At 46.9% G+C, this 20504-nt stretch overlaps 1 protein-coding gene across 3 annotated transcripts in view; it reads left to right on the top strand.

Annotated features, from left to right (window-relative positions):
• The window catches only part of Vhl (von Hippel-Lindau protein), a 158670-nt gene that overhangs the window by 50372 nt on the left and 87794 nt on the right, over positions 1-20504 (top strand). For 2 of the 3 annotated variants that reach the window (XM_075678454.1, XM_075678453.1), the window contains one exon: positions 4212-4383. In XM_075678454.1, the coding sequence (XP_075534569.1) occupies positions 4212-4383 (172 nt within the window). Of the gene's footprint in view, positions 1-4211; positions 4408-20504 lie in introns of all 3 variants that reach the window. The other variant, XM_075678455.1, reaches the window with a different exon arrangement.

Raw genomic sequence — 20504 nt, forward strand, 5'->3', positions numbered from 1 at the left:
ATACTCTGTCTAATCTGTTTCCGCTGCTGGTTGTCGCTCGTTAACCTGACCACCATGTGTGACAAAGGCAAGCACTACACCTGTAGGTAGGCGGCTGAATGTACCCTAAGAGACCTGTGTATCTGAATGCTCACTGTTGCCATATGGTTCGTAGCCAATGTATAATGTATTGTCTGAACCTTATGTGGTGATTGATTGCTGTTTAATTTCACTGTTATCTCACTTGGTTATGGTCGTCGTGCTATGCTTCTCGGATGTGGCGGCCTGGTCAGTTGCATTGAGAAGCAGTCTTTCGAATTAAGCGTTTGCTCCTGCAGCCTGCACAGCGACGTAGACTCCCAATTTACATGCACCGTGATTCGTGCTCCCTGTTCGCCCTTTCCTGCTGCAGCCATGGGCAAATTGTGCCTCTGGCCTTTCTCGGCTGCGATTAGGCATGAACGGAGACCAGCATACATACTTTCATAGTCCGATACGTATGAAGTTGATAGCCACATGGTTGGAAAGGCCTGCAAAAGTAGCTGATGAAGACGATGCCCACGAAAGCGACTTGTCCATATTGAGACAAAGTGAGACACCAAGTGTGAGCCACGCATTATAGGCCACTGAAAGAAAAGAAATGTGCAGGTTGGAAAGGAGTGAACGGCTAAAATGCGGGGTAGTCCATGTCGCTGTGTAGGCTGCGGCAGCAGATGCCTGCGTCTCCCGATTGCTTTGCAATGAAAGTTGCTCATCTTTAACGGCGACTGCCGCTGCTAACAGGTGGGACACTCTGTCCAATCTGCTTGCAACGCTGGTTGTCGCTCATTACCACACTGCCATGCGCGCCGACGACGGTGAGCCGTTTATGAGCTTGCGTCAATGATTCCAGCTTATCTCGGCATGCAAATTTTAGTTCTGCTATTGCCCGAGAATGTAAGCTGCTTGTTTTCCGCCAATAAAGTTGCACATTCTGTTCACTCACTTGTGGCTTGTTTGTATGACCGTCAGTAGAGGCTCTTTGGTCTCCTGGCAATTAGAACGCACCAGCTACGCGGCAACCAAGGCATTGAGGCATGCCGCATAGCCAGCAGGGCAAGCGTGGCGCGTACCAGCATACACGGCCGGCAAAAAGCGGCCATATTAAATTTTGCTCTCAAAAACAAAAAAACAGTGTACTTCCTCTTCCGGATTAAGCAGCGTCACCTGGCGTCCACCTAAGTAAGTTCCATGCGCTGCCGCTGCTTATTTTCGAACCACTGCGGAAGGTACTGTTTCCCTTCTCTAAAGTTGGTTCTTTATTCCATGGTAGGCATATCCCTTCTTCGTGGCATGCATGCGCGTCGTGTCCCACTGTCTCCTGCCAGTCCGTATACCGTCACATCGTGGTGTGCGATGTTTGTCTTAGTGTGCGCCCTGTTCGTCGTGTTGCTAGTATGGCAAGTCAGTCAACAGCTCGGAAAAAGCCTCTTCAACTTCGTGAGAAGATCGAAGTTTTAACCGAAGTTCGCACCGGCCGGCTTTCAAAGTTGCGCGCAAGTTCGGCATCGCGAAAAGTACCGTGAGTGGTATTGTGAAAGACGAAGCGCAGATTACCAGTGCTCTGCAAGATGGTGAGTTTGCGCCGAAGCGTAAAAGGATGCGCACAGCTATGCACAAAGACCTAGAAGACGTCCTTGCTTGGGTAAAGAGAGCATGCGGTGCGAATTTGCCAGTGAATGGAGTCATATTGAAAGCGAAAGCAGAAGAAATTGCACTGCGGCTGAATATGGAGTTTACATGCAGCGATGGGTGGCTTGACCATTTCCGCAGAAGGCATGGACTGGCCTTTCGTTGTGTTGTCGGCGAGGCCGTGTCGGCGAGGCCGCTGCAGTGGACGAAATCACCTGCAGCAATTGGAGGCAGAACAAACTGAATGACCTCATGGAAGAATATGACCCTCAAGGTATATACAATGTGGACGAAACTGCCCTTTTCTACCAGCTGCTTCCAAACAAAACGCACACATTTGCTCGTGATAACTGTGTGGCGGGCAAGCACAGCAAGCTTCGGGTAACGGTCCTCGTGGGCGCAAATATGACTGGGACTGACAAACTTAGGTTGCTGGTGATTGGGAAGTCTAAAGCACCATGCTGCTTTAAAAGCGTAAAAACGCTGCCGGTCACGTACATGGTTAATTCAAAAGCATGGATGACGCTAGCGCTTTTCGAGCAGTGGCTTCAGGAGATGGATAATCACTTCCAGAGAGAAAAGTTCTCTTTGTTGTTGATAGCTGTCCTGGACACGGTCACGTCGCCGGACTTTGTGCCATCCGTCTGGAGTTTCTACCAGAAAATACAACTGCGAAGCTACAGCCCATGGGGCAGGGAGTAATCAGCAGCTTGAAGAGGCACTATCATCGCTCTCTGTTGCAGACGATGCTAATTTGCATGGAGAGCAGTAAAGAGTACACAGTGAACCTGTTAAGTGCTGTCCACTTACTAACAAGTGCCTGGGGGCAGTTTACTGAAGTGACCATTGCCAGTGCCTTTCACCATGCGGGGTTTATGGCACCTAGTGACAGCTCAGCACAGAATGACTGTGGTACTGGTATGAGTGAGGACTGTACTGTGAACTTGGAGGAGAGCAGCATTGTTTCTACGGTCAGCAGTAAGGGTGTCTCCATTGACATGAGTGCGTATGTCAGCATTGATGGGGTGTAAACATGTAGGGCTGACACACTGGAAGCTTTAATTGAAGAGGTAGGTGCTCGACCTGCCAACAGAAACTGCTGCTGACGATGAAAGCATGGATGTTGTGCCTGAATCTGCACAAGTGACCTGCAATGCAGCTGACGCTTGCCTGGATATTTTAGTACAGTTTTTCGAACAATGCGAGGGCACTGAGGAATATCTTAGAAAATTAAGTGAGATGTCTGCATTTGTAGCAGCCAGGCGATTTTCTCGACAGGCACAAAAGAAAAAATAACAAACTGGGTAACAGTCAACAGTGCCTGACGCCTTACTAGGGCAATGTGTAGTGTACCACTTGTAGTGCAATAAATGCTTGTATTGCAGTTATTTTTTCCCTGAAAGGCCATTTCATTCATTTGTTCCCATATACGAGTTATTTGGACACACACTGCATGCTCAAACACCATTTTTAGAAGCATTCCTGATTAGTCGAACTTCTGGTAAGATGAACACTTTTCATGATCCCAGGGAGTCTACTGTAGTAGATTCCCATACCTGGCTGCTATTGGCAAATAGAATGACATCAATAAAGAAGGGTGTTTGGATCAATGCACTTATTCCTACTGTTACTGTGTGTATTTATTGATGACGTTTAATAAACATGCTGAAGTAAGCGAAAATTTGCTTTCGAATTGCGAAAATTGCGTACTTTAGGAAGAAGCAGACTATTTTCTGTTCACGCGCTGCCACTTGCGTAGGAATGAAACGTTGGCCACCCTGTTTATTGGTGTCGTAGTCATCAGGTCTCGCCAATTTCGACTAGCTTTGAACACAACTATCCTCGAACTGTGCGAAACTTAAGGTCAAACCACACATGCGCTTGCCAGCGTGCGCTCACTCCTGGCTAAACGCAATGGCAAACTTCGCTTCGTACTGAGTTATTGATATCGCTTCAAAATGTGCAAGCTGGATGTAGCTACTCCGTTGGTCAAGCTGGTGCAGGACAAAGCCAGTCTGCACCACGTAGCTCGGCCAGACTGGAGCATATAAGCACAAGCTCACTTAAACCTTGTTGTGGACAAAGCAAACACTGCGCGTATGCACTACAGTTGCATGTAGCTGCAATCTCCTACGTAGTGTGGATGCCGCGATGAGTCTACTGGCTGACTGCACTGTGGCTTGCTGAGGACAACCGTGTTTGGCATGTCGTAGGCACCAACATCGGAAGTAGTGAACATCCAAAATAAAATTTTAACTGTGTGCCATGAGGATGGTCAGTAGGCAGAGGGTTGTGGGCACACCCCGTTCTGCCGTAGCTTTCGCAGTGCAAGGTATTGAAGAAGGAATGGAAACTCCAGTTCTGCTTAAAGCATTGAAATACTTTTTTGCAGCAAATTATTTCTGAAATAGTATATTTTAACTTCAAGTGCATTTCTCAACTTCGATAAAAAGTGGTTCAGGGCCCCTTTGAACTGCGTCAAAGCCATGGGTGGGGGTGGTGCTCTTGACAATGAATGTCGGTGCTTTTTGTCATTCATGGCATTTTGTGTGCCATTGCAGATGCTCGATGTAGACACCTTCGTGAACCATCCGTGGATCTTTCGGGACACGGTGACACGTGATCGTATGGTTGTTCATCAAAAGGAGGTGTTCCACCCTCCCGAGCCATCACGCCTGGGCCCTGATGGGCAACCCCAGTACACCCGCAAGGTGGTGCTCATCACCCTGCCTGGTCAGTGAGAGGCCAGGCTCCTTGGTATTTTTCACTGGTTCACTTTGTATATTCTTCACTATATCGGTGGTTCCTGACGTGCCAGATCACATGGGTGTGTGCACGTCGATGTGGGACGGAGCCTGCAGAAGGGAGCACTCCTTGTAAGGCTTTCTGCAGTACTCAAGCATGTCCATAAAGTACAGACGAGACGAAGAAGGAGACGAAAGAGGAATCGAGGTGCTCGATATTTTGTTGATCACAACTATATGAAGCGAACAGTTAATAAAGACAAGGAAAGCGCAGGGAAAATTATTTGTTGTTTTAATTGAAGTGTCGAAATGATAAAGGAAATAAAAGTGGACGAAAAAACAAGTCACCGCCGGTGGGAACCGAACCCACAATCTCTGCATTATGCCTGTGTTGCACTGCCAGTTGTGGTCCTTTTGAACATCCTTTTGACCGATGGCATCGGTCAGTTGTAATCAACAAAATATTGAGCACCTCGATTCCTCTTTCGTCTCCTTCTTCGGTCAAAAGGATGTTCCGCTGCTGTCGTCTTGAGTGGCACTAGCAAACACTCCCAAAGTGGGATCTTGTAACATACATAAATGCTAAAAAAAGTGGACGGGAAAACAGCAGCTGCCGCCGTAGCACATTTGGTAGAGCAATGCACACATTCTAATGGGAAGGTTGTGGCTTTGGTAACCATGGCAGCAAGGTCTTTGTCGTCCACTTCCATTTCCCTTGAGCTTATCATTTCTGTTCTTCAATTAAAGCTACAAATAATTTCCCCTATACTAGACAAGGTCTTCATAGGAAGATGGCAGTTTGAAGTCCTCGGTAGGCGAAAGCTGGAGTCAGCATTTCAACAAAGTGACCTGCCTTTATCAGGCCAACAGCTTTTTTCGTTGGCATCATTTGTATGTGGTGTAACTCATTCTCCCCCCCAAAGAGGTGAGGAGGATGAGTGGGCACAAAAAGAGACCATAGTGAGTGTTAGGGGAAGTGTTCAAAAGTATGGAGTATGGGTAATAGCTAGGGGTTGTGATGCAGGTGCTTCCGAGAAGTAGGGGGTGACACACACGCACACACATAAAAAAGTTGAGCTGACATGTAAGCAGCTGGTGTCCATTCAGTGGGATTAGTTTTACTCGGAAAGCAATAAGTGTGCAGAGGTGGCCCTTGGACTGTACATATACAGGACACGCGCACAAGAAGAGTTGTACCAGAAGTGAAGCACAGTGTGCAAATAGGAAAAGAAATCGACGAGTACAAATACCGGTCCGGTCGGTAGTTGAGGAAAGGAAATAAAATTAGGTTAATTATATGTAAGGTTCATCTTAAATGTAGATAAGGAGATTGGAATTCAATGAAAGGTGGATGATTAATTTAACTGGAGAAATTAGTAAAACTATGTGGCTTGTAAAAAAACTGTTTTTTTTTATTGAAGTACAGGTTCAGGTGGTTTTTAGAACGACAGAAAGCTGAGCTAGTTGTTAAGGATTCATTATGCAAAAAAGAGGTGAGACGTGCAGACAGGACACAAGAGTAGAGAAGTGGACAACACGAATGCCGACTATCAACTGAAGGGAGCACTGAGGCGAAAAAAAGAAAGAAGACACAAAACTCATCTGCGCAAGCTCTGGAATGGTATCGCCACGTGTCAGTCGGGTACATGTGTCGGTCTACGTGAGAGATAACTGTTAAGGCACTTAATCTCTTCCTTATGTGAAGTAATCGAAGGCTGACTCACGCACGCACTTCCACCATTATAGATATGCCATGCCTCTACCATAAGACACATATCTTCATTCTTATGCCTGTACAATATCGTGCATTCATCTAACTCTGGCGTGCAGTTAGAATCTTGGCAATGTAGGGCAAGATTAGAAGGCGATCCACCGATTAACGACCTTTTATGTTCCATTAGCCTCTGATTAATACACCGCCCCGTTTGCCCTACGTAGAACTGGCCACAGCTAAAGGGAATTTTATAAATCATACCCATACGACAGTCAGTAAAACTGTTGAAGAAACTGGAAGTTGAAGCTCCGAAATTGCCAATATGTATCTTCCGTGCTAGAACAATGTCGTGGTTTACTTGTAATCGTGTCGTCCCATTGGAAGTTCAGATGATGTGCGGCTTCCTTCAACCATCAACTGGGCATGCCAAGAGGATTGGAGCTATTCTTTCCGCTGAATCACGGCGCCAAGTTAAGTTCTACCAGGAGTGTCTAAAGGTCCATTGCGCGGCCCTAGGAGGCAGTCGCCATTGGAACTGCCCCTACGCTGATTGGAACAGGTTAGCCGTGCAACATGCGGACTTCCTATGGAGGATGAAACTTCCGGAGCTTCAACAAAGTAAGAGGAAACACCTTTCTGATAATTCACCGTCAAATAACGTACTAGTTCTTGAAGACGCCATCGTAAGTGATACCCACAGAAAAACCCTTGCTTTAGGTCCTAAGCACTGTTTCAAGCCTAACGTAAAGCCAGTTGACGTTTTAAGCATACTGCACTGCATAGCCAGGTTCGTCCCGGCAGAAGAACGCTCGCGCTGTATTTCAGATTGCATTGCTAGCATTCAACAATCAAATTCTTCTTTTAAGACGTCTGACCCTGTCCAACCGTTAGTTAATTACCTTGTGGAGCATAAACTTAGACCAGTAATGTCTCACAAGGAAAGTTATTTCATAATTATGCCAGATGACATGTTTTCAGAAAAACTGATTTCAGCCGTAGAAAATAATTTACAGACAGTAAAACTCAAGCCCTCGGCAGTTAAACAATGTGCGGTTGACCTCCTGTCAAGATATAATCTTGATAGGGTTGTCTCTAATGTCCAGAAAGCAAAACCCCTCACCTTAGAACTGTTTCTCTCGGCGAAGACCCATAAGCAAGAAATTCCTTTTGTGCTATACGAGGTGTGACACAAAGAAAAAAAATGAGACTCGTCCAATAAATTATTGTACTTATAGAATCAGTTCTCTGTGACATTATCATCTTCATAGTAGTCCCCTTCAGAATTCACACACTTCTGCATTCGGTGCTGCCATTGCTGGTAGCAGTTCTGCAACAAGGTTTTTGGAAGGTTCTTCAGGAGATTCTCCGTTTTTGCCTGAACCTCTTCAACTGAGTCAAAATGGGTTCCCTTTAAGCAAGATTTAACTTTAGGAAATAAAAAAAGATCAGCATGGGGGGGATCCAAATCAGGTGAATAAGGAGGATGCCCCATCACAGTAATGTTTTTGCTGGTCAGAAACTGCTTGACAGATAGGGCCATGTGAGCGGGTGCATTGTCCTGGTGCAACAGCCATCCATCACTCCACAACTGTGACCTTTTTTTTCGAAATTTTTTTCCCGGTCTTTTTAGTACTTCAATGTAGTAGTGTTGATTAACAGTCTGACCGCTGAGAATCCACTCAAGCATTACAATTCTATTAATGTCGAAGAAGACAATTAACATTGCCTTGAATTTTGATTTTGACATGCATGGTTTTTTGGGTCTTGGGGATCCTGGAGACTTCCACTGCATTGACTGGCGCTTACTTTCTGGGTCATAGGTAAAAATCCATGTCTCATCACATGTTACAACAGATTCCAACAAATTCAGCTCATTTGCAATGCGTTCTAACATGTCCACACACACATCTTTACTGCACTGTTTTTGGTCATCGGACAGAACTTTTGGAACAACCTTCACACAAATCTTGCTCATGTGTAATTCGTCTGTTAAAATGCCTCAAACAGCTTTCTTATACCCTCGCGTACCCTCGCGTGAGGGCCCTTATCATCATCATCATCAGCCTGGTTACGCCCACTGCAGGGCAAAGGCCTCTCCCATACTTCTCCAACAACCCCGGTCATGTAGTAATTGTGGCCATGTCGTCCCTGCAAACTTCTTAATCTCATCCGCCCACCTAACTTTCTGCCGCCCCCTGCTACGCTTCCCTTCCCTTGGAATCCAGTCCGTAACCCTCAATGACCATCGGTTATCTTCCCTCCTCATTACATGTCCTGCCCATGCCCCATTTCTTTTTCTTGATTTCAACTAAGATGTCATTAACTCGCGTTTGTTCCCTCACCCAATCTGCTCTTTTCTTATCCCTTAACGCTACACCTATCATTCTTCTTTCCATAGCTTGTTGCGCCGTCCTCAATTTGAGTAGAACCCTTTTCGTAAGCCTCCAGGTTTCTGCCCCGTAGGTGAGTACTGGTAAGACACAGCTATTATACACTTTTCTCTTGAGGGATAATGGCAACCTGCTGTTCATGATCTGAGAATGCCTGCCAAACGCACAGCCCATTTTTATTCTTCTGATTATTTCCGTCTCATGATCTAGATCCGCCGTCACTACCTGCCCTAAGTAGATGTATTCCCTTACCACTTCCAGTGCCTTGCTACCTATTGTAAATTGCTGTTCTCTTCCGAGACTGTTAAACATTACTTTAGTTTACTGCAGATTAATTTTTAGACCCACTCTTCTGCTTTGCCTCTCCAGGTCAGTGAGCATGCATTGCAATTGGACCCCTGAGTTACTAAGCAAGGCAATATCATCAGCGAATCTCAAGTTACTAAGGTATTCTCCATTAACTTTTATCCCTATTCTTCCCAATCCAGGTCTCTGAATACCTCCTGTAAACACGCTGTGAATAGCATTGGAGAGATCATATATCCCTGCCTGACGCCTTTCTTTATTGGGATTTTGTTGCTTTCTTTATTGAGGACTTTGGTGGCTGTGGAGCCGCTATAGATATCTTTCAGTATTTTTACATATGGCTCGTCTACACCCTGGTTCCGTAATGCCTGCATGACTGCTGAGGTTTCGACAGAATCAAATGCTTTCTCGTAATCAATGAAAGCTATATATAAGGGTTGGTTATAGGTATTCCGCACATTTCTCTATCACCTGATTGATAGTGTGAATATGGTCTATTGTTGAGTAGCCCTTATGGAATCCTGCCTGGCCCTTTGCTTGACAGAAGTCTAAGGTGTTCCTGATTCTATTTGCGATTACCTTAGTAAATAGTTTGTAGGCAACTGACAGTAAGCTGATCGGTCTATAATTTTTCAAGTCTTTGGCGTCCCCTTTCTTATGGATTAGGATTATGTTAGCGTTCTTCCAAGATTCCGGTACGCTCGAGGTCATGAGGCATTGCGTTTACAGGGTGGCCAGTTTCTCTAGAACAATCTGTCCACCATCCTTCAGCAAATCTGCTGTTACCTGATCCTCCCCAGCTGCCTTCCCCCTTTGCATATCTCCCAAGGCTTTCTTTACTTCTTCCGGCGTTACCTGTGGGATTTCGAATTCCTCTAGACTATTTTCCCTTCCATTATCGTCGTAGGTGTCACTGGTACTGTATAAATCTCTATAGAACTCCTCAGCCACTTGAACTATCTTATCCATATTAGTAATGATATTGCCGGCTTTGTCTCTTAACGCATACATCTGATTCTTGCCAATTCCTAGTTTCTTCTTCACTGCTTTTAGGCTTCCTCCATTCCTGAGAGCATGTTCAATTCTGTCCATATTATACTTCCTTATGTCAGCTGTCTTACGCTTGTTGATTAACTTCGAAAGTTCTGCCAGTTCTATTCTAGCTGTAGTGTTAGAGGCTTTCATACATTGGCGTTTCTTGATCAGATCTTTCGTCTCCTGCGATAGTTTACTGGTATCCTGCCTGACGGAGTTATCACCGACTTCCATTGCACACTCCTTAATGATGCCCACAAGATTGTCGTTCATTGCTTCAACACTAAGGTCCTCTTCCTGAGTTAAAGCCGAATACCTGTTCTGTAGCTTGATCTGGAATTCCTCTATTTTCCCTCTTACCGCTAACTCATTAATCGACTTCTTATGTACCAGTGTCTTCTGTTCCTTCCTCAGGTCTAGGCTAATACGAGTTCTGACCATCCTATGGTCACTGCAGCGCACCTTGCAGAGCACGTCCACATCTTGTATGATGCCAGGGTTAGCGCAGAGTATGAGGTCTATTTCATTTCTAGTCTCGCCGTTCGGGCTCCTCCACGTCCACTTTCGGCTATCCCGTTTGTGGAAGAAGGTATTCATTATCCGCATATTATTCTGTTCTGCAAACTCTACTAATAACTCTCCCCTGCTATTCCTAGTGCCTATGCCATATTCCCCCACTGCCTTGTCTCCAGCCTGCTTCTTGCCTACCTTGGCATTAAAGTCGCCCATTAGTATAGTGTATTTTGTTTTCACTCTACCCATCACCGATTCCACATCTTCATAGAAGCTTTCGACTTCCTGGTCATCATGCCTGGATGTAGGGGCGTAGACCTGCACAATCTTCATTTTGTACCTCTTATTAAGTTTCAAAACAAGACCTGCCACCCTCTCGTTTATGCTATAGAATTCCTGTATGTTACCAGCTATATTCTTATTAATGAGGAATCCGACTCCTAGTTCCCGTCTCTCCGCTAAGCCCCGGTAGCACAGGACGTGCCCGCTTTTTAGCACTGTATATGCCTCTTTTGGCCTCCTAACTTCACTGAGCCCTGTTATATTCCATTTACTGCCCTCTAATTCCTCCAATAGCACTGCTAGACTCGCCTCACTAGATAACGTTCTAGCGTTGAACGTTGCCAGGTTCAAATTCCAATGGCGGCCTGTCCGGAGCCAGGGATTCTTAGCACCCTCTGCTGCGCCGCAGGTCTGACCGCCGCCTTGGTCAGTTGCTTCGCAGCTGCTGGGGACTGAGGGCCGGGAATTGATTGTTGTGTTCATATAGGAGGTTGTGGCCAAGTACTGCACCAGGGTGGCCAATCCTGCTCTGGTGAGGGAGTGCGTTACCGGTTCTAGTCACCGGGATCAGGCCGCACTCCAGGCCTGTTTATGCAATTTTATCAACACGCGGATTTTTTTTTAATCCGGTGGAAAATTGCCGGCACCAGGATTCGAACCACGGACCTCTTGCACGCGAGGCGGGTGTTCTACCTCTACGCCACTGCTGCACTGACGAGGGCCCTTAGGGGTAATGTAAATAAAAAAATAAGAATAAGTTAACCAACTCAGCCACCGCACGAACAATTAATCTTCGGTCACCACGGATCACATCGCGAACTTTGGCAATGTTTTGGTCTGTAATCGCTGTACCTTGGGCGCCCAGCACGTTCATCATCTTCCCCCTGAAAACCGCTTATGCCATTCAAACACATGTGCACAAGACAAAGTTTCATCTCCATAAGCCTCGGTTAACATTTGAAATGTTTTCGCGGCTGATTTTTTGAGTTTCACAACAAACTTGATGTTGATTCGCTGTTCGGTTTTTACATCAGACATTTTTCCGGCAGAATGCAGTTGCACGTGTTCACTTAATGATGCAGCACTCCGAAATGGCGTGATCGGTCCCGTCGAAACTGGCCGCATGAATAGAAAAGCAGCGTGGGATGACGTTAGCAAAACAGTTGTTGCCAACCCTACTCTTTTTTCAAGCTACACACTTAGTCTCGTTTCTTTTGTGTCACACCTCGTAGTGTCAGAGAAAGGGACGTGACAAGTCTGTTTCGCTAGTTACCTGCAGAACTGCTTAGCTTCACTAGTTTTTTCAAACCCCTTTTGCTTGCGTAATTCTCGGGCACTAGTTCAGTATTTGAGAGAGGAAAATCCTGGTGATTGTACAGCTTTTCGTATGTATATCGAAGACCTGTATTACTCCTTGCCGTATGATAAGTTGCTAAATTCCGTAAATGAGTGCATTAAATAACAAGTGCAAGAGTTGGCTTTTCTTGACAGATGCAGTGTTTCCATGGGAGCATTTCTAGAAATTCTTTCAATGTACTTAAAGTCGACGCTGATTGCGTAGAGAGATGGTGTGTTTCTGCAGAAATCAGGTATTTGTGTTGGCTCAAAGGTTGCCCCTATTCTTAGCTATATTTACCTGAGTAAGGTTGACAGCTGCTTAGAGAAAGCCTTAGATGATTGCGTTATCAAGATATTTCGTTACGTTGATGATTACCCGATTTTCTGCAATAGGGAAGAATTCGATTCCGCTGCTGTCTCAGTAAGTGAGCAATTTAAACTTTATGGAGGAGGATTAAAGTTTAACCAAGGAATTTCCTCAGCGACGCATAATTCAGTTTCGAGACATTTCCTTGGTCTTTGAACAAAATCACGTTTGTTGGTAGTACTCCCCAAGGTCTTCGAAGCCGTTGTTAAGCTTTCAATCCAAGCATTCAAAAGCAGTAAAAAACGTAATTGCCATGTCGTGCCTTAGGTCTTCCCTCACCAGATCCTGCATGCACAAAATGAGCGCCAGTTTTAATGCGCAGGTCCGGCACCTATAAGAAGCACGTTATCCTAGCGTAGCAGTGGCCACTGTGGCTGAACGCCTAAAGAAGTCAGTTTTGAGGGGGACGGACGTGATTACAGAAAGCAGTAATAGCAAAAAAAAAGAGTAGTGGCTATTTCGTACATTCATTCAGTATCGCACAGGCTTGAAAAGTTGCAAGTAGATATGATGTTTTCACTGCTCCCAATAAGCTAGGTAAGATATGCACTGCCGTGCAGAGGAAAAAGGAGCTGGTAAAAGGCAAAAAAAGAACAGATATTTCTCCAGTCAAGCACAATAAGAACAGCAGTTTTACTGACTGTCGTATGGGTGTGGTTTATAAAATTCCCTTTAGCTGTGGCCAGTTCTTCGTTGGGCAAACGGGGTGGTCTATCAATCAGAGGCTAATGGAACATAAAAGGTCATTAACTGGTGGATCGCCTTCATTTCATTAAACGTTTCTAAAACAAAACAGATATCTTTCACTCGTCGCACAGATCGCATTCCAACCACTTATATTCTTAACGACAATACTGTAGAACTAACAACAACATACAAGTACCTCGGTGTGCACCTTCAGTTTGACCTATCATGGCATCACCATATCGACCTCATCCTAGCATCTGCTAACCGCTCACTTGGTCTTCTCAAACGTAACCTCAGACGCGCCCCTATGCACGTTAAGAAACTGGCTTATATAACTCTAATACGCCCTAAAATCGAATATGCTGCAGCCATCTGGGACCCTGAGCAAGCCTACGTTATCAATAACATCGAATCCTTGCAGAACCGCGCTGTTCGCTTCATATTTTCAGACTACTCACCCTTCACAAGTGTTACAGCATTAAAAAAACGTGCCAAACTGGAAGATTTGTCATATCGCTGCAAACTTGCTCGTTTAACACTTTTCCATAAACTTTATCACCACCCCTCCCTTCGAAGTGATTTGTTTCAGTCACCTCATGCCATCTTTCCACGCCATGATCATTCTTTCAAAATTAAACGTGTGAAGTGTCATTCCTCGTCTTACACCAATTCATTCATTCCGCGTACTATCATCAAATGGAATAATTTACCATCAGCCATCGCCACAGAAACTGGCGTCATAAAATTCCAAGAGTTTCTTCGCTGTGACGGAAATGTGTAAAATTTGCTGTTTTTGTTTGTGTTAATTTTTTCTTTTCGTGTGATGCCTTATGTTTTATTACATTTATTACTGAAATGTATCGCGTTTATTAAAAGCTGTATCGCACCCCCCTCCCCCTATTTAATACCCTCTCTTGGAGGGCCTTTAAGGGTAACTTGAATAAATAAAATAAATAAATAAATAATCTTACCCTACATTGCCAAGATTGTAGCTGCACGCCAGAGTTAGATGAATGCGCAATATTGTACAGGCATAAGAATGAAGATACGCGCCTCATGGTAGAGGAATGGAATATCTATAATGGTGCAAGTGCATGTGTGAGTCAGCCTTCGATTACTTTACATAAGGAAGAGATTAAGTGCCTTAACAGTTATCTCTCACGTAGACCGGCACATGTACCCAACTGACACGTGGTGATACCATTCCAGAGCTTGCACAGATGAATTTTGTGTCTTCTTTCTTTTTTTTTTGCCTCAGTGCTCCCTTCAGTTTATCTAGTTATCTCTAGCTGTGGTGTCTATAAACTTTCAGGCCTTCTCGAGCTCTAGATAGTCGTTGGGGACTGCTTCAGAGACTCGTGATTGACGAACATCAACAAGTGACCGAAACATTTTGCATAGCATGTTTAATGAACTGTTTTTTGTGAAAGTGTTTTCGGGCCATATGCTGAGTTGATCACTTTTGGAGCACTTTTTTTTTCATGGCATTCATTGGATAAGTCAACAAATGAGATGCTGTGGTGCTAGACGTTAGGTTATACAAAGCAGCAAGTGTCCCGTAAAATAATTGACCAAGGATACACTACAGTCAACGACCGATTTTTCGGACCCTCTAGGGAACGTAAAAACGTCCGAAAATTCAGGCAGTCCGAAAAAATGAATGCATGCAAAAAAACGCACTTTTTCTTTTTTTTATCGGATCTTGAGGTAAAGGGCGAAGTACCAGGCTTCCGAAACCCTGCCAAAGCATCAGTGAAGTGGCTATAAAACGAGGCGTTCAAAAACTCTGTATGCAGCCGACTGCCTGTTTATTATGTACATTGCATCGTCGGGCAGCCGGTGTTATTGCTGCAGTGGCTTAAAGAACTTGTTGATTGTTGTTTGGATGGCGTTCCGATTGCATGCGATCATATTCGCCTCGATCTCAGCAAGGGTCATGTCAGCAGTGCACGCGTCAACTCGGCGCTTGTAGTCGGCGCAGGCATTGGCTCCTCATTTTCAACATCGGAGTCTTCTGAATCCCACACAACCTGACGGACTATTTCCTCGTCAGTCAGTTCTGCGCAGAAGTCGAGCTCGTTGTCAGCGTCAACAAACTGTTCGAAAGTTATTTCCGTGCGTATGGAAACCCCAGCAGAGCGGAGGTCGTTGATCACGTCGTCCATGGGCGCCGAACTCCTTGCTCATGCCAGCCTGGGATCGGCCGCTCACGACTTGCTTAATAATGGCAGCTTTCTTCTCCATCGTTAACCGACGGTACTGCTTTCCGCGCTTCGATGATATCGGCGAGGACGACGAAGACGGAGTGGGGGCCATCGAAGGCAAGCGAAATCCTCAAGTTGCGAACAGTGGAGCTCCCTGACGAGCGTCGAAGCACCTAGGCCTAGCGTCGCAGAGCACACTTGAACAGCACAACCACACACCACGCTAGGGTGGCTAGAAGGGGAGGTGTAAATATCGGCGGCGCTTTGCTTTGGGCGCGCGAGACCCCCTTGCGCACCGATGCCACCAGGGGGAATGTGGCGCTGCCGCTCGCGGCGGGGTACTCGTAGCCTCGCTGGCCTGCGCCTCCGTGCCTCCGCTGTCACTTGGTCTCGTCGCCTCTTTTGGAGGGTTCCTTGCGACAACCTGTCATTCGAGGGCGGGATGCAGTAGGCAGCGAAAAAGAAGACGGAGCGTTGGCGCTTTGTGCCCGGATGTGATCCTGGGTGCAGGAAAACCTCAGAAAAAGTATCTCTTCCGTTCCCCTGCCTGCAAACAAATGTTTGCCGAACGGGATCGAGCGATCCCAAGGGCCAGGCTCATTGAAGCTATGACATTGAGGTTCACTGCAGAAGTCATGAGGTTATTTTAACATAGTTTTTCGCTCAGATTGGTGCATGATTGTTGTCTTTGGTATTTTAGACGGGGCAGCAAGGCCACCCTTGAAACTCTTCCGTTTCTTGATGAATGTGAGGCTCACTCCAAAGGGCTCGGCTTTCTTAGTAATAGTACTTCTGAAGGGCTGAGGATGAACATCCATTCAACAAAACACCTTCTAAAGTACCTTGCAGAAAACGCTGACTTCATGTACATGATGACTTCGAAACTGAGCCAAGACCGCCTAGAGCAATGTTTTGGCGTTGTGAGACAAGCGAGTGGGGCAAACAACTCAATTCATTCTAGTCATAAGGCATGTATACGTGCAAGCTTGGTAAATAGTTCCTGTGTTTCGCAGAAGTTCGGTTTGCTTATGTAACAAATGTTGCTTGTGCACATCCAGGTGTCTAAGCTTCTACAGTCTAGCAGGAGCCCCAAGGCAGCAATGTGCCGTCGGATGTCCTGGAGTTCTTGTTATCTGTTGAAGAGGCACTGGCTGAACAAGAAAGCCACAGTGAAGACAGCGTGAAGGCTGTGCCAACTGATGCCATGCAAGTGGCTTTGGACCACCAAAGTTATGTAGAGCACCACAGTGACGCACGGCTAATTCATTACATTGCAGGTTATGTGGCGAGAAGGCGTGTTTTTCCCACACATTGTGAGGCTACAAAGCAGCATCTCTTAGTGATAAAGGCAATATCCCCAGAGAACTCCCAGTATCCCCAGAGCATAGGGTGATTGCTTAGGGTTATTGACTACTATGCGTGCGTCACGCATAGGGTGATTGACTGCTGATCTCGAGGACGACGGTCGCATTTTCAGAGAGGCGAAATGCAAGGCGCCCGTATGCCGTATTATGTCAGTGCGCGTTAAAGAACCCGAAGTGGTCGAAATTATTTCGAAGCCCCCCACTAGCCCCTAACACCCTGAGCCGCTTCACGAAATGTGCACAGACAAAACGCGTTTGAATCTTGATTCAGTGTGAACTGGACCCGTAAAATTTCACAGGAGTAATGATGTGGGCTGACATAACATCGTTTTCATGATAAAGATTCATTCTTTGATGCTCGCAGAAAGCGCGCGATACTCGAAACGGGCTCACTCTCGCTTGGGTGCTAGAGATGCAGCCGACGCGAGGCTGGCGAGGCGCTCATTTCGGCTGCCTGCTTCCCGCGCCTCGGTCAACAGCGCCGCCCCGTGGCATCGGTGCGCTGTGGGGTCACGTTTTCGCCGCCGGTATTCACACCTCCCCTTCTAGCCACCCTAACCACGCTAGCCAAAACGTGGCCGGCGTAAACAAATGAAATGGCGCCGCTCCGGAAACTCCGCCGGAGGCGGAAGTGCGGCGATAAACATAGCCAGCGTGGCCAGACCAAATCGGTGTGTGATGGCTAGATTCGGCTAGTTGTGGTTCAAAGTGGTGATATGCTTCGGCTGCAAGTTGATTTTCTTCGCAAGGGCGCTGTGCGAGGAGCCAAAGGACCTTCCGTCGCGTCAAAAAGTCCGGAAAATTGGACGGCGGCGGGTTCGAGCGTCCGAAACTTCAGATGTCCTTATACGTTGATTCTATGGAGCTCGTGGCGGTGCCGCGAAGACGTCCGAAATATCAGGCATGTCTGAAAATTTGGGCGTTCGAAAATTCAGTCGTTGACTGTACATGCATAGTGATCCTGATGCAAGATAAGAGGTGGCGATTAACCATGCTTGCAACTTTGAGCATAGTGAATTGAGCTTATTTGCCAGTACCCCTTATTTCTGGCATGCATCATCACGCTGTTTTGTTAACCATAGACGGTGGGGGACATACATGCATTTATGGCCCAATTACAGTAAAATCTCGATGATACGATCACGGCTAATATGAATTTCCGGATGATACAAATTTTTCAGTGGTCCCACTGAGCCCCATTACTTTGCAACGTGCTAGAGAATGGTTGTTACGAATTTATTTTCGACCCGCGTCGGTTGATACGAAAATTACCGCCAAATTTGGAAATTCTGAAGTGTGCTTGGCGAAAGCCAGACGCTGCTGCCGTCTGCACTCCGCTTCCCTGGCTTTGCTGTACAGTGACATAGCCAGTCGCTGCTGCCATCTGCGCTCCAATTCGTTCGCTTTGGTGTTCGGCGATATTGCCTGTCGCTGTTGGCGTTTCCGTTCTGCCTCCCTTGCTTTCGCATCTGGTGACATGTTCAGTCGTCACATGCGCATTCACTCCTTGTTCTTCTGGCGTTTGGTGTTGGGGGGGGGGAATCCGGCGTCCGCAGCCGCTTCCCCGAACCGCTTGGCGCGGAATCACTGGGCTGCTTAGGAGCCATGCGTCTCACTCACTGGACTGCAACGAGATATCTGGCGAAGGAGAGGCGGTGCAGCTGCCACCGCCGACGCGCGCACGCTCGTTCTACCGCTACTGTGTGACGTCACGGTTGCTATGCACAGCTGCGCCCCCCACCGGCACGCCGGTTACTAAAGGGGGGAGGCCACAGTTGGCACGATTCCAGCGCACGGACGGACGCAACTGCGAGAATCAGCCATTAAAGGCTTTCGCCTTAATTAACACCACCCCACTGAAGGCCGCGAAAGAGAACAGCGCGCAGTCACGCAATTTCTCCCTTTTTTCTCTTTTGGTGCAGAGGCGCGGACGCTGTGCCTGCCAGCACGGAGGCTGCAACTGGGCGCAAAGAGTTTGAAGTTTAGTTTGAAGCGGTGGTGATTTTGTTACTTTTGTGCTTTTCCTCCTTTTCCGCGTGCCATCGGACGGAGTGGCTGCTGTGCTTCGGGACGTGTTCTGTGTGTTAGACGAGGGTGACGGCGAAGGATTACCACTGGCGGCTGAAACGCTGCACGTGCTCGAAGTTCTGAGGCATGCTATGGCCGCGGATGAAATGAGCGACGACTCGTTGTGGGATCGCACGCGCATCCCGATTTCTCCGGAGCGGCCACGCGGTTGTCACGCAATAATCACGTGCTCGCTCGCGGAGGGTAGCGGGGAGAGGGCACCTTCGCCGTTCCCGCTGCTCTTCGCGCCTGGCCGCAACGCCTGGGCCCAAGGCACCCCGTTCCCTCCTTTCCATTTCTTGGAACCGGGGAGACTCCCTCTCCGCCACTCGGGGAGAAGCGCTATTCTCCCGATGGATCTTTGTCTTTCGGCTGAGGAGCTTGCGACTCGCTGCATCTCAATTCAGCCGCTGAGACCGCCGCACGCCGTCCCCCTGCTGCGGTAGGAAGCCTTTGTGAGCGACTGACCATCCCAGGGCCCGAGCGTGGATCCACTCTGGGTGAGCTGAACTCTTATCAACCTCTTTTGTGGTTCCAACATTGCGCACTTTCTTTCGCCTCAGACATGCGGAACGCTCCACCGCTGTGGTTTTGTTTTGTATTTGTGGTTGCTGTTGGTGCTAGTTGGTACTTGTACTAAGGTGAATAAACACCTTAGGTCGAAGCTCACCCTGTCCCCCCTCGCCTGAACCTGCCGTGGTCGCAACTCACTGCGAACCGCGGGTTAGGGTTCACAGCTCTGACTGTTAGGGCTGCTGCAAAAGTGCTAGCGAGCGACTGCCGCTCCGCCGGCGCTGTGCGATCCAGAGGAGGGTCAGGTGCACACGTGCGAACTTGAGTAATACCCCTATAACATGCACGCATTTTCATGGATTTAAAGAAAGTCTGCTAAGTGAATTGACAAAGAAAAAGAAGCAGAAGGACATTAGAGACTTTCTCTTCAAGAAATAAATGCTTTTTACGTATGTGTGCCTGAGTGAGTTCACCTCTGACTCTTTAGCTAGTTTTAATTGTTTCGATGATAAGAATTTCGGCTAATACGAATATTTTTCGTGACCCCTTGAGATTTGTATCATCAAGATACCACTGTACAGTAAAACCTCATTAATTTGGATTTCATGGGACTGAAAAAAAAAAATGTCCGCATTAATTGAATGTTGAATTATCGAGGGCACCAAGAGAACAACAATAAAGTGCTTTAGACATCAACACGATTTTGTTTACTGAATGAATTGGCAGTCCTGCATCTGCTTTGCACAAAGGCAGTTTGGAAGCTGCATTTCTTGTCATCTTGTGACGGATTAGGGGGCACAGCGGCAAAGGCCTAATGACTTCTTTCGCGTTGCGGCCATGACGCAAAACCTGCATCTTCGTCCGAGACATGCATTTTGCTACGGTGCACACAATCGCACACTGTTTGGCAACAGACTGTCCATCTCTTGGGATGTAGCCGGTGGGTTTGATGCCAGTGAGTGGGCTGCAGTATTGCCTCATCATGTTGCACTGAGTCCAAACGAAACTATTGCTCACTGCAACGCTGTGAATGAAACCGTAGTTGCTATCAATGCAATCATGGATAGATGGCAACCAAGCAATTCTGAAGGCACACAGCCAATGTGCACCGAGTTGCGACTTTTTGCCGCATCCCCTGCGGATCATCACGGCGCAATCTCGAATGCTGGCTACGCAGTTGAAGGTGCACGGCCAATGTAGTGTCAGTCAGAGAGAAACTACTGCTTGCCCCAACCACTGCGGATGAAACCACGATCACGACTGATGACTACGCAGTTCTGAAAGGCACACAGCCAACTTTCAAAATGAGTCAATACGAAACTACTGTTAG

This window comes from Dermacentor variabilis, unplaced genomic scaffold, assembly GCF_050947875.1.
Source record: "Dermacentor variabilis isolate Ectoservices unplaced genomic scaffold, ASM5094787v1 scaffold_21, whole genome shotgun sequence".
Classification (NCBI taxonomy): domain Eukaryota; kingdom Metazoa; phylum Arthropoda; class Arachnida; order Ixodida; family Ixodidae; genus Dermacentor; species Dermacentor variabilis.